Source organism: Crinia signifera, chromosome 6 (assembly GCF_055691185.1).
Source record: "Crinia signifera chromosome 6, ASM5569118v1, whole genome shotgun sequence".
NCBI classification, from domain to species: Eukaryota; Metazoa; Chordata; class Amphibia; order Anura; family Myobatrachidae; genus Crinia; species Crinia signifera.
This window is the reverse complement of record NC_139222.1, coordinates 249344869-249359129: the sequence shown is the minus strand read 5'-3', so window position 1 is coordinate 249359129 and position 14261 is coordinate 249344869. Positions and strand designations below refer to the sequence as shown.

Sequence of the window (14261 nt, the reverse complement as noted above, 5' to 3'; positions counted from 1 at the left end):
TCGGGTCGGTCGGGTCCCATCGCATACCTTAAATTAAGGTATGCGATGGGACCCGACGGGCGCCGTGCTAGGAAACAAGTACCCAATTAATGTTATGATGTGTTTGGATGGTACCTAAGGATAAACAGCACTTTATATATCAGCATCATGCTTCACACATTAATTCTAAGCCTGCCCCCAGACTCCCATTGGCTAGTTTCCCAGAAGTCTGGAAGAGTTTAGGATTGTGGGAAGCCTTATATACTGTAACATACATGATAACCTGTATGTATATATGTGCTAAGTGATTCCCCCGCCCCCCTCCTGCAGTCCAGAAGCTGCAGCTGACACTGATAAGTAAGCATTAGATTATCAATAAATTAAAGTCTAATAAAGTACCATATAAACAGCTAATTTATTGTGTGGAAATGCATTAATTGTTGAGACAATCAACAGTGAATGTTTGCCAATGCTCATTAATTAAACTGGCAAAACTTCAAAGTTTTTAATGTAGTATGTAATTGATAATTCATCACATTGACTTTTGTATAATTATTCCATTGTACTGCACAGCAGATTATACACTGGCCAGTGATTCTGTTCCCAGACAGTTTCTGTGCTAATTGATGTACGTTCCTGATGGCAGACTGCTATCACCGGACACAGAAACCAGAATATGTGTCACTGTCTATGAACGATGAGTCAGTTTAAACAGGCATAGAAGTGTGAACTCTAAGCAACAGATTTAAAGTGATTTTTATTTTAATATTACATTACTGGTTCCAGGAAGCAGCAGCAGGGGGGAGCATGAGGGAGAATAAGGGCACTCGGCACAGACTTATTGGGATGTGTCTGTGGATTGGAGACACAGGAGCACACAGTGTACTGTATTATATGACCGGGGACAGGGGAAAACTCCTGAATTATTTATCCTGCCCCTTATGCAGGGCAGGGACTCTGAAAAAAACTGACCTATGCAGTTGTGATAGAAATTAAGTGATCGCGCTACCGGTAACTTTACTTCTGTTTTGTGCCTCCGCAATGCTGCCGTGCAAGTGCAGTCTGCTGACTACACATGTGTGGCAGTCATTGTGCGGTAAATTGCTGTGTTCCTGTAATAATTTTTAACATCTGATGGGGTACCAGAGCAAAATAATTTGAGAACCTCTGGCTTATGCTGATTAAAATGATATGCGACATGCCTATATTCTGTGTATGACTACAACTGTCTCTATATATGAAATGCTACGTTATAGTTTTTAGTAATTGCAGTCAGCAGATGCTGCTTGTGCATCCTATTTGCATCGCTTTATGAACAAGAAGCATTTGAATGGAAAAAGTCACACAAAAAGATGCCATGGTGCTACAGCGTCACACACTGTGCTCATGCATTATGTGTAATGTGACTTGTAGTGCAGGGAGGATGGGTGCATGTGAACACATATGTATGCAGGTATAGCTATGCTCATTTGTCCTCACTATGGCACATAGATTGATAAAACAGGCACACTGCGCCTAGTAGCGCTGCGTATTATGGGGGGTATTTAATCCCGGGTCACGACCGGCGGGATGTAAGACAGTCATGACCCTGGCCCGTTCTCTGACCGCTCCACTGATATTCGGCAGATGGGATTCAATGTCCCACCTGCCGAACGATGAAAGGGGGCGCGGCTATGAGAAACGGCCGTGGATCGTATAGATAAGGCCGTGATCTCAACAATCCACGACCACCCTCAGCAAAACGTGCCCAACTGCTTTTAAAGTCTGGTCCGTTCTGCCCAGGTGCCTCTTCATTGCTGTCAGAGAAACAGCAGTGAATAGGTGCCCGCCACTATTTCCCCCGTCGGGAATAGCGGCGGGGGATTAAATACAGTACATTGTTGCAGTGTGGCGCATTTTGGTTTAGTGTGGCGTACGGAGTTTTGTCTTGTGTAATACTTATCTACCAGATGTTGTTTTTGAAAATCACCATTGTGTATGTGTGAGGTATCTAAGGAAAGACAGTACAGTAATATATTTATTTACACTTTCTTATATAGCGCAGCATAACCCGTTCCGCTTTACAATTGGAAACCGTGATAAAACAAACTAGGTAGTAACAAACCAACATAGAGGTAGGAGGGCCTTTATCTATAGAGATAAATATACTGTAGTGCAAGAACTACTTTATGTTAAATGTAGTATTCAGGTGTGGCGGCAGACAAGCAATGATAACATGGGGGGGGGGGGGGGGATTTGCATAGGATGCTAGAACCCTGCATCTGAATCTGTCTCACCAGCACTGCAACACAGGTCTCTCTATCGCTCTATCCCAAAATGAAAGATGTACTGTATGTGAGGTGGCGGCTTTGGAACTTCTAAAATGCCACCTTTACACATTCACTTGAGGAGCTGGAATGTGGCTATGGGTGGTGCCAGTTTGGGGTTTCCGGGAGGGAAGGGGTTGTGTAGGGTGGAGAGAAACAGTAGGTTGAAGTTTTGCCTAGGGTGCCAAGAAGACTTATACCGGACCTGTCGGTGGTTGCAAATAAAATGCTAAATTAAAGAAAATGTCTCTACTACACCATTCAGCACCTTGCATCTTGTGCCGCATAGCGTATTGAGGCTAGGTGTATGAGGATAGATCTGTATTATGCTGAAGAATACTGTATATGCCAACATCTCACCACTGAGAAAGCTGGAAGTCTTACACAAGGGATCAAGGGGAATATACTAATAGCAGCTGTTAGTCACCGCTAAAAGCATACTTGCCTACCTGACCCTCTCCATGCGGGAGAAAATGCTCTGTTCCTGTGCTTCCCTGGTAATGTATGATGGCAATCATATATTACCAGGGAAGTCCAGGGTCAGGTAGGCAAGTATGGCTAAAAGGTTCGGCTGGGGCAATCCTTTTAGCCTCGGAGCCTCATCTTTAACCGATAAGCAGCATACCCTCTTACATCTGAAGGGTGGAAATCGGTACACACGCGGAAAGGGGGCACGGACATGAGTAAAGTGGGTGTGCCCATTGGTAAAGGGGGCGTGGTCATCCCTCTTTCCGTATGTGTACTGGCTGGGCATTTAAAATAAAATAACCTGCTCCCACCTACCCACTGCCAATACTTTTCCCCAATGAACTCTCACATAGGGCAGCTCCCTACACCCTCACTACAGTGGATACTGCAGTGATCCCCAATATTCCCTGCTCTCGCATAGGACACCCACAGCACCCTGCCGCCCGCCTCCTGCTCTCACACAGGTCACCAACAGCTCTCTGCACCGGTCAGGCACTCACACAAAGGAGCCCGAGTAGCGCCCTCACCTACCCCATACACAGACTGCAGGAACCCCGCACGCATATGAATGAGATAACCTGTGTGCTGAGTGGCAGCAGCCTCCTCCGATGGCATTGCAGTGCGAGAAGCACATTCCCCACAGTGTCCGTCGCGCGCTGGGGCTGGCCACCGCACCCCGCACTCAGGCAGATTCGTGCCTTCCCCATGAGTGCGCACCCTGCAGGCGCGTGACGTCATGACGCACGGCACCGGCCCGCGCATTGCACTCTTGAGAACACCGGGTGAGGGGGACTCGGAGGAGAGGGGAGAGCTCAGCCGGCGCTGTCGGTCCAGGCAGCACATGGAGCCGGGGCCAGGAGGAAGTTTATACATATGCGGCGGCGCACAGGGCTGATTGTGAGTTTTACCGCTGAAAATGCGGTACAATTTCAATTTGCCGGTACAAACTGTTAAAAACCGGTACTGTACCGGCAAATTCGGTACAGTTGGAGGGTATGAAGCAGCTGCCAGAATCCGTGATAACAACTAAAGGACAAATAGTGATCATTTTCATATTGACACCTGTTCTTCCGGCTTTATTGAATCGACCTACTGTATATTGCATATATCTTTGTATTTAAATTGTTTTAATTCTGTCTCCTTGTACAGACATACAGCCTCTACTACTTGGATCTACTAGTGAAAGAGCTACAGAATATCTCATTTACTCACATGACTCTGCCTGTCCTCCATCTTGCAGAGGTTATTGCACATGACGTAGTGGAAAGCAAAAGTCTGTCAGATCTCTACCACCTGAAGTTAGTGCTCTGTACTTATAGTATGTGACTTGTATGACTTACCTTTTGTGATGTGCAAAGGTGTCTCATGTTGTAGGATGTAGAACAGCTGAGGGTACAGCTGTGTTTTGCTCCTTAGGAACCGTTATAGCCTGTTATCCCCTTGTTCTGTCCTGTGTCAACCTGTGAGCGGTCTGTGTGTATATACAGCTATCTTTAACAAATAGGCACACATTGTACATTGACGGGATCTGCTAAAGTAAGATCAGTTTAAAACGTCAAAGAACCGAGAACACTGTAACGCTGCCATGGCCGGGATTATGTTTTTCAACTCATAATATTTCTTTGCCACAGATAGGGGTTTATTTTAGTTCATTCTTTCTGACAAAATCCTTCTTAGATGGACAAAACCATGTGCACTGCAGGGGGGCAGATGTAACATGTGCAGATAGAATTAGATTTGGGTGTTATTTTGTTTCTGTGCAGGGAAAATACTGACTGCTTTATTTTACACTGCAATATAGATCTCACTTTGAAGAAAAACCCCACCCAAATCTAATTCTCTCTGCACAAGTTACATCTGCCCCACCCTGATTTTGTCAGAAAGAATGAACTAGAATAACCCCCATAGAGACACGGAGAGTGGGTGTGTTCCATGAAAACGCTGGGCTTTCCCATAGTGATTGCCCAGTGGGTGCCGGGTGTCAGCTGCCCACCCATTTCCGCGAGAACATACACGCATATAAAAGTGACCAGAGAGTCACTTTATATATGCGTTTGCACCAAATCTTTTGATGGTAGGCTATCATCACAATATGTGGGAGGTTCCAACTGGCATGCGAATGGATGTATACTGTATGTAAAACATTAATTTGCATGCCATGCGAACATATACGCCCTGCGAATGGTAGACCGGGCAGGTGCTGGTTTACTTGCAAGGAATCACTGCTATACAGTGTGCAAATTGGTGTGACACACACACACAATATACTGCTCATCTAATTTTACATCAATTCCACACACACTTTACCTACGTCCTCTGCAGATGACTGGAAGAGGAAATGCACTGAGGCTGAGCATGGTGATTCTAATAGTGTTACAGATTATGTTTAAAAATTACATAAGCTGATTGGATGGTACTTTGGGGGTGATTCTGGTTTAATCACGACTGCGCATAGCCACTTATGCACTTGTGCAGCTGCTGTGTACGAGCAGCCACAACGAATAGATTATTTGCCAGGCACTCACACACAACAGTGCGGGCAGGGGAAGAGAGCCAGGGGATTTGTCCATGATAACGCCAGCAGCGTTTCATGGGCGTTCCCATGAAAATGCTGGGCGTTCTCGTGGTAATTTCCGGATGGTGCGGAGGGCGGGCAGCTGACTTCAGTGACTGTCAGCTTCCCGCACAGGGTGCCAGCAGATCTAAGATATCACAGAGGTGTCTCAGATCTGCGATCGCTGAAGAAATCATTCGATGGTCACCGGCCATCGACTGATTTCTCCCCCTGCAGTCAAGGCTGCTAATGGATGTTTATGCTAAACATCCATTTGCAGCTGTGCGGGGGATCGCGGTGCGCAAGGGGAGGCAGCGGCGGTGTGGGTGGCGGGCAGTGTCAGGGGAACTCGCAAGGCTGCGAAATTCACAGCCTTGTGAGTCAACCAGAATAACCTCCGTTATCTCCTTGACTCTCTCCAAGCCTTGCTACATCTACCCACATGTGTAGGCGACATGCATGCGGGTTCCAAGCAGCTCTGAGTCCATGCCTTGCAGTGTGCACATTCTATCAACTTTGCACTGTGTATGACATTTTCCTCACTTTACATACAGTGATAGTATATAAATAAGGAAACCTTCTCATAATCTCTTTTCTGTAATCTACGCATTTTACTATGAACTTCTAAAATAATTAATCTTATATTTTTAAAAGGTTTATCATGCAAACATAACACATTTTTACACTTTTATTCTTTTTTTTCTTTTTAGAATTTCCCAAGTATGTGCAGACTTAAGATTGTACCATGCCATCATTTACCACCAGAAAGCAGCGGAGAACGTGCCCATTAGTGAAGACGAGCTGATAAGGTGCAGGGTTTGTTACTGGTTTTGTTGTCTCTATCATTTGCTTGAACCCCTAGTTGAATATCTAAAAAAAAAACATTAAAAAAAACATAATTTTTGGTTGCATTTTGTCTCCTACAATTCCCACTACAAATTATACATTTTAGGTATGTTATTCATTGTTCTTGCCAGGTCATCTATCTGTATCTTCCTCATATTCCAAAATGTCCATCTCCATTCACTTGTGGGTCTTATTATTACTTACAATTAGCTGTATATTTGGGATAAAATCAGGCAACCTATGAGACAACTCCTAGCATACGCTTGTAGTCATTCGAAAGAACGTATAAATGGGATAATAAATGGGACTCGCCAGTCATACTGCCCATGTGCGTGTAATAAAGATTATACAATTATTATAAGTAAAGGTCACATCAGTAAGTTACGTTGGCACAGCCATCTGCCAGTCCCCTTAATAACTTTACCCCCACAGTACGGGACGGGAGATAGCTAAGTATGGAATAAATTAGGCCTTAACTTTAATCTCCAGGTTTTATTTCTTCTGCCTTCCGGGGATCAAGGAGCCGTGGTACTGTCATTTACCATGTGGGATTAAATCCCACCCTAATGCCTCCTTTATTCACCACCATCGTTCACACCATCAAAACTTACACCAGCCCTATTCGAATGGGCGTTCTAAATGTAAGCGATAAATAGATGCGGATTTTTCAGTACAGATTAAATTCAGTATACTGTACTATATATACAGTATAAGTAGCAATACATTCTTGAAACCAGCAGCAAAAGAATTGATCTCTTTAGTGCCTCGTTTGAAGTTTTGCGTTTCCATATTTTTCAGCTGCAAATACCGTTGTACTGTAAGTGAGTATGGATGGATAAGTTAAGTCGCCTACTGGTACTCTTCACTAATGTTTTGTAAATGATGATTATAGTTGTAGGCAAGAAATATCATTGATTACAGATGAAAAACAAGATGGTGACAGTTTGGCTGTGAGCACAAGGCATCTAGTTGGAGGACAGAAGGTACATTGGTTTGTATATGGGAATATACAGTATTAGCCATTTTTTAAATGACTGCAGTTTATTGGAAACCTACACTTTACCAATGATTCTGAACATCCTCCGTTTCCTTTAGTGTAGTTTCAAATCATGAACAGCATGGACGGTGTAATGGTTAGCATTGCTGACTCACAGTGCTGAGGTCATGGGTTCATTTCGCTCCATGGCTCTAACTGTGCAGAGTTTGTATTTTCTCCCCGTGCTTTCGTGGGTTTGCTCCGGGTACTCCGGTATCCTCCCACAATCCAAAAATATCTTGGTAGGATTGGCCCCCAACAAAATTAGGTACTTGTTTCCTAGCACGGCGCCCAGATTTTCTACGTAGGGCACCGTAGGGAAATCGCATTGCATTGCATGGGCCATTATAGCGGCATGCGATGCGATTTTTTTCATGTCTTTTTTTCCCTCATTTTACACCACTATATCGCATCGCATTGCATCGCATGTCCCGCAAAATCACATGCGATCGCATGCGATTTTATAGGGTGTGCAATGCTATGACATTAGGTATACAATAATATGATTGTATGTCCCAAAAATAGATTTAACGCACCCCCCTACTATCCACGCCACTCCGAAGCGTGGCGAGCGGCAGCGGAACACGTCCTCCGACTTTTTTATTACCCCATTATCCACGTCAGCGTGGAGTCGATTTTATATAGTGTGGCGAGCGCAGCGAGCCACCGAACCCGAAGTGTGGCGAGCCCTGCGAGGGCACATGGATTACTTTACATGTATTCCACGTCCCCTCGCGGGGCTCGCCACGCTTTGGGCTCGGTGGCTCGCTGCGCTCGCCACACTATATAAAATCAACTCCACACCGACGTGGATTGTGGGGTAATGAAAAAGTCAGAGGAAGTGTTCCGCCGCCGCTCGCCACGCTTTAGGGTGGCATGTATAGGGGGGGGGGGGGTGCATTAAACCTATTTTTTGGGACATACAATCATATTTTTGTATACCTAATGTCATGGCATTGCACACCCTATAAAATCACATGTGATCGCATTCAATTTTGCGGCAGTTGCAATGGCCCGGGGCTGAGAGAGCAGTGAATAAATTACATAGGAAAATCACATCGCACATCGCACGGCCCTACAATGGCCCATGCGATGCCATTTCTCTACGCAGAATAGCCCACTAAGCAAATAGCTTAGTGGGCGCCGTGCTAGGAAACAAGTACCCAAACTTAACCCTAGAATGTGTGTGTGTGCGTGAACATGTGGTAGGGAATATAGATTGTAAGCTCCACTGGGGCAGGGACTGATGTGACTGTTCAAATATTCTCTGTAAAGCGCTGCGGAATATATGTGCGCAATATAAATAACTGGTAATAAATAAATAATCCATTTTGAGCAATACATTTAAAAAGCTGTGTACATTACTCCAATTTTTGGTACGCTAGTTAGGAAACATGGCAAAGGCATTAGCAATCTCCTCTAGGACCTCACCCTCTTTTCTCCCACCACATTCTCAGCGTTACAGAACAATCGGTACGACACTACCCAAGATAAACACTCTTGTATCATCAAAAGATGGTTAGAAAAATGGAAGGAAAAATAAAATGCTGTAGTAAATAGAATTTGCCAGAAGGCGCATGCAGACCAATTCATTATAGCTGTGTGAATAAAGAAAAACCTACTGTACTCTCCTGTACGTTTATGTGAGTAGTAGCTTTCATTAATAGCCTTATTGTTTCCTTTAGCTGTTGGGCATGCATGCAGATGGCAAAGGACTGAGCGGACTCTCTCTTCCATATCTGTGGCTGGAGAAGGCTGATGTTCTCTTACAGTTGGGATTTTTTCAGCAAGTTCGTACTCTCCTTACAGAGGCTTATAAGTCGCTACAGGTGAGGCTGTCTTATGGAATCTCCTAAAGGCTTTTACAGAACTTGTGAGAATTAAAAAAAAAAGTGTTGAAGCAAAGCAGAGAATTGTCTAAAACAGTGGTTTCGAACCTTTTTTCTCTCCCGTACCCCTTGATTAGGCTTTTCATTTATAAGTACCCCTCCTCTCAATTTGAAATTTCCACAGTACTTATGAGTGGAAGTGAGCAGTATGTGTGTCCTAATATTAAGGAGTAGCCGTGGACTAGTATATGTCACGTTTCGTGAAGCACCAGCTGGAGTGTAAAGGAGGCTGGGTGCTTTAATATAAGGCTGTTGCATTAACGACAGAAGGGAGTGAAGCAATGGAATAAAGTAAAACCTTATTTAATGAAGATACTGAGGTACAGGATATGAATAATGACACAATAGTAAAACTGTAGTTGTTGGTATATGATAAAGTCAATAATATTCAATACTTATTGAAGAGATTGAAGATGATTGGTAATGGAGTAATTGAAAGAAGTATTGGATGGTTGGTTGAAGAATTGGATGATTGGATTAGGATTGGATGATTGAATGAAGAATTGGATGAAGAATTGGATGAGGATTGGATGATTGGAAGAATAATTGGATGATTGAATGAAGAATTGGATGATTGGATGATTGGAAGAATAATTGGATGATTGGATGAGTGTTGAATGATGAAGTCCAAATGATTGTCCTGAGTGGGATCGTGGCTACAGCACCAGGGATGACCACAGAGAATAACTGTCAGGAATGAGGAGAAAGATATTACCCCTTTGGGGGGTTAACCTTGTCCAGTCCGTATAGGCGGCAGCGGGTTTCGTGATGATATGGTGCAGGTAGTGAGACGATCAGCAGGACTTGGAGATGACCACCAGAGGCGCAGGAACTGTAGTGAAAGCTACAGACTGCCAAAGGAGATCAATGATGCGTGCGGGTGGACATCATTGTACTGACTGCCGGTCTAACCCGGCCAGTCAGTATTTGAAGGGTGAGCTGCACGCTGATTGGGTTGCTGTTTGACAGCGTTGAATGGAGCCGCGCAGCATAGGCTGAAGGATCCTAAAAGATGGCCGCCGCCAGAGGTGGCGACTGAAACCAGCCGGCAGTGATTGAGTGCGGATGCGCTGCAGCCGGCGTTTCCAGCCAGACCAGACACAGACCCATCATGCCGGCTCATGTCTCACGCCACCCAGACCCCGCATGGCACAGTAGTACACACTACCGCTGTCACTTGGCGGTGACAGCGCGAAAGTATGCACACTACCAGCATGAGGAGCAGCAGAGGAGGTGAGCACCAGGGCAAGAGACACTCTGTAAAAGGTCTTAGGGCTAGGCACAGCACAGGGGAACTGGGTAGCAGCCATGCTGGTCTTGACAGTATATGGTCAGGAATCAGGTCCGTCTTTGTCTGGCCGCTGGCTGTGTATTGTCTCCAGAGTTCCCGCTAACGCCTGTAGGATTAATGCTTCTTCCACCCATGTCAGTGCGGGGCAGATGTTCACAGGTAGCTCTCAGTGAATTGCTGGTTGGGCAAAAGCACAAGTAGACGCTGATGACCCTGCAGATGGAACTGGAAATGACACAACGTGGCTTGTTTCCATGTCAATGGTAGACTTCTTTTGCAATTGGGAGACTTTTTCTTCTTCCGCCATTACCAATATTATTTCCAAGTACCCCCAACTGGTCTGCAGAGTACGCCCAGGGGTACTAGTACCCCATGTTGGGAACCACTGATCTAAAACAAAGGAAAACCATTATTTGGCATACATTTATATATACAGGTTGAGTATCTCTTATCCAAAATGCTCGGGACCAGAAGCATTTTGGATAACGGATGTTTCTGTATTTCAAAATATTTTTAGATTTCAATGAGGTATCTTGCATTTATGTTGTATAAGCACATCAAACACATGAAATACACACATTATGTTTTCATTTGTGCATTTGTGAAACAAGGTTTCAAAACATGAAACAAAGTTTGTGTATCATCTAAGGCGGGTTGTGATCATTTGATCTACAGCATTATGGTCGACAGTCATTAGGTCAACACCATTAGGTCCACATGGGAAAAGGTCGACATGGTTCTAGGTCAAAAGGTTGTTAGTTAGACAGGTCGTTAGTTAGACATTGTCTAGGTCGACAGTCAAAAGGTCGACATGGGGTTTTTCACAGTTTTTTACCTGAATGTCAACACAGTCGACACAATTTAAAGTGCACCGCATACCCTCGCATCGCTCTCTGCGCTCGCTATTTTATTCTCCCACCACGCTCTAGTGGATGGTAGGGCATGAAATACCGCCTGTCGGCACATGTTGGCTCAAAAAACAGTGAAAAACTCCATGTCGAACTTTTGACTGTCGACCTAGATAATGTCGAACTAATGACCTGTCGAACTTATGACCTTTCGACGTAGAACCATGTCGACCTTTTCCCATGTTGACCTAATGACTGTCGACCATAATGCTGTAGACCAAATGACTGCATCCCTCTAAGGCACTGAATTTGGATGCCAAGCAATAATTTTCTTGCGCGTGTTTAGTGCCAGTTACATATCATGTCCCCAGTAGTGCCAGATACAGATGTCCCCAGTAGTGCCAGTTACATATCATGTCCCCAGTATTGCCAAGTTACAGATGTCCCCGTTAGTGCCAGTTACATATCATGTCCCCAGCAGTGCCAGTTACATATCGTGTCCCCAGTAGTGCCAGTTACAGATGTCCCCAGTAGTGCCAGTTACAGATGTCCCCATTAGTGGCAATTCCATATTTGGGGGGAGATTCTCTAAGCTAAAAATGCGGTAAAACCCCCCGTTATCAGGTTTTTACCACATTTTGGGACGCATCGCCAGAAAAATATGGCAATGCCCCATAGAAGCCTATGGGCTTCTAACGCGACCCCCCGCCACCCCGCACGGACCCCCGCATCGCCCCCCCCCCCCCACCTGTGTCCAGCACAGAGCTGCCCGGACCTGTGACCTCCTCCTCTCTGCACTGATCCTCTTCCGGGTGCAGGGAGGAGGAGAGCCAGCCCCCCCCCGCAGCAGCAGCCAGGTAAGGGAGGGAGGGGGGACCCGCTGACTCACTGCAAAGGACAGCTCTTAACGCAAGATACATATGTCCCCAGCAGTGCCAGTTCTAGACGTCCCCAGTAGAGCCAGTGACAGATGTCCCCAGTAGTGCCAGTGACAGATGTCCCCAGTAGTGCCAGTTACAGATGTCCCCAGTAGTGCCAGTTACATATTCTGTCCCCAGTAGTGCCAGTTACATATCATGTCCCCAGTGGTTCCAGTTACAGATTTCACCAGTAGTGCCAGTTACATATCATGTCCCCAGCAGTGCCAGTTTCATATCATGTCCCCAGCAGTGCCAGAAGTCCCCAGTAGTGCCAGTTACATATCATGTCCCCAGTAGTTCCAGTTACAGATTTCCCCAGTAGTGCCAGTTACATATCATGTCCCCAGTAGTGCCAGTTTCATGTCATGTCCCCAGCAGTGCCAGTTACAGATGACCCCAGCAGTGCCAGTTACATATGTCCCCAGAAGAGAAAGTTACAGATGTCCCCAGTAGTGCCAGTTACATATCATGTCCCCAGTAGTGTCAGTTACAAATGTCCCCAGCAGTGCCAGTTACAGATGTCCCCAGCAGTGCCAGTTACAGATGTCCCCAGTAGAACCAGTGCCAGATGTCCCCAGTAGAGCCAGTGACAGATGTCCCCAGTAGTGCCAGTTACATATTATGTCCCCAGTAGTGCCAGTTACATATTATGTCCCCAGTAGTGCCAGTTACATATCATGTCCCCAGCAGTGCCAGTTCTAGATGTCCCCAGTAGAGCCAGTGACAGATGTCCCCAGTAGAGCCAGTGACAGATGTCCCCAGTAGAGCCAGTGACAGATGTCCCCAGTAGTGCCAGTTACAGATGTCCCCAGTAGTGCCAGTTACATATTATGTCCCCAGTAGTGCCAGTTACATATCATGTCCCCAGTAGTTCCAGTTACAGATGTCCCCAGCAGTGCCAGTTACAGATGTCCCCAGCAGTGCCAGTTACAGATGTCCCCAGTAGAGCCAGTTACAGATGTCCCCAGTAGTGCCAGTTACATATCATATCCCCAGCAGTGTCAGTTACCAATGTCCCCAACAGTGCCAGTTACAGATGTCCCCAGTAGTGCCAGTTACATATCATATCCCCAGCAGTGTCAGTTACCAATGTCCCCAACAGTGCCAGTTACAGATGTCCCCAGTAGAGCCAGTGACAGATGTCCCCAGTAGAGCCAGTGACAGATGTCCCCAGTAGTGCCAGTTACAGATGTCCCCAGTAGTGCCAGTTACATATTATGTCCCCAGTAGTGCCAGTTACATATCATGTCCCCAGTAGTTCCAGTTACAGATTTCACCAGTAGTGCCAGTTACATATCATGTCCCCAGCAGTGCCAGTTTCATATCATGTCCCCAGCAGTGCCAGAAGTCCCCAGTAGTGCCAGTTACATATCATGTCCCCAGTAGTTCCAGTTACAGATTTCCCCAGTAGTGCCAGTTACATATCATGTCCCCAGTAGTGCCAGTTTCATGTCATGTCCCCAGCAGTGCCAGTAACAGATGACCCCAGCAGTGCCAGTTACATATGTCCCCAGAAGAGAAAGTTACAGATGTCCCCAGTAGTGCCAGTTACATATCATGTCCCCAGTAGTGTCAGTTACAAATGTCCCCAGCAGTGCCAGTTACAGATGTCCCCAGCAGTGCCAGTTACAGATGTCCCCAGTAGAACCAGTGCCAGATGTCCCCAGTAGAGCCAGTGACAGATGTCCCCAGTAGTGCCAGTTACATATTATGTCCCCAGTAGTGCCAGTTACATATTATGTCCCCAGTAGTGCCAGTTACATATCATGTCCCCAGCAGTGCCAGTTCTAGATGTCCCCAGTAGAGCCAGTGACAGATGTCCCCAGTAGAGCCAGTGACAGATGTCCCCAGTAGAGCCAGTGACAGATGTCCCCAGTAGTGCCAGTTACAGATGTCCCCAGTAGTGCCAGTTACATATTATGTCCCCAGTAGTGCCAGTTACATATCATGTCCCCAGTAGTTCCAGTTACAGATGTCCCCAGCAGTGCCAGTTACAGATGTCCCCAGCAGTGCCAGTTACAGATGTCCCCAGTAGAGCCAGTTACAGATGTCCCCAGTAGTGCCAGTTACATATCATATCCCCAGCAGTGTCAGTTACCAATGTCCCCAACAGTGCCAGTTACA

At 45.9% G+C, this 14261-nt stretch overlaps 1 protein-coding gene across 5 annotated transcripts in view; it reads left to right on the top strand.

The window, feature by feature from the left end:
* Positions 1-14261, top strand: part of CFAP46 (cilia and flagella associated protein 46) — a 211128-nt gene that overhangs the window by 102363 nt on the left and 94504 nt on the right. For all 5 annotated transcript variants that reach the window (XM_083149297.1, XM_083149298.1, XM_083149295.1 and 2 more), the window contains 4 exons: positions 3903-4051; positions 6018-6116; positions 7046-7136; positions 8875-9018. In XM_083149297.1, the coding sequence (XP_083005423.1) occupies positions 3903-4051; positions 6018-6116; positions 7046-7136; positions 8875-9018 (483 nt within the window). The remainder of the gene's footprint in view (positions 1-3902; positions 4052-6017; positions 6117-7045; positions 7137-8874; positions 9019-14261) is intronic.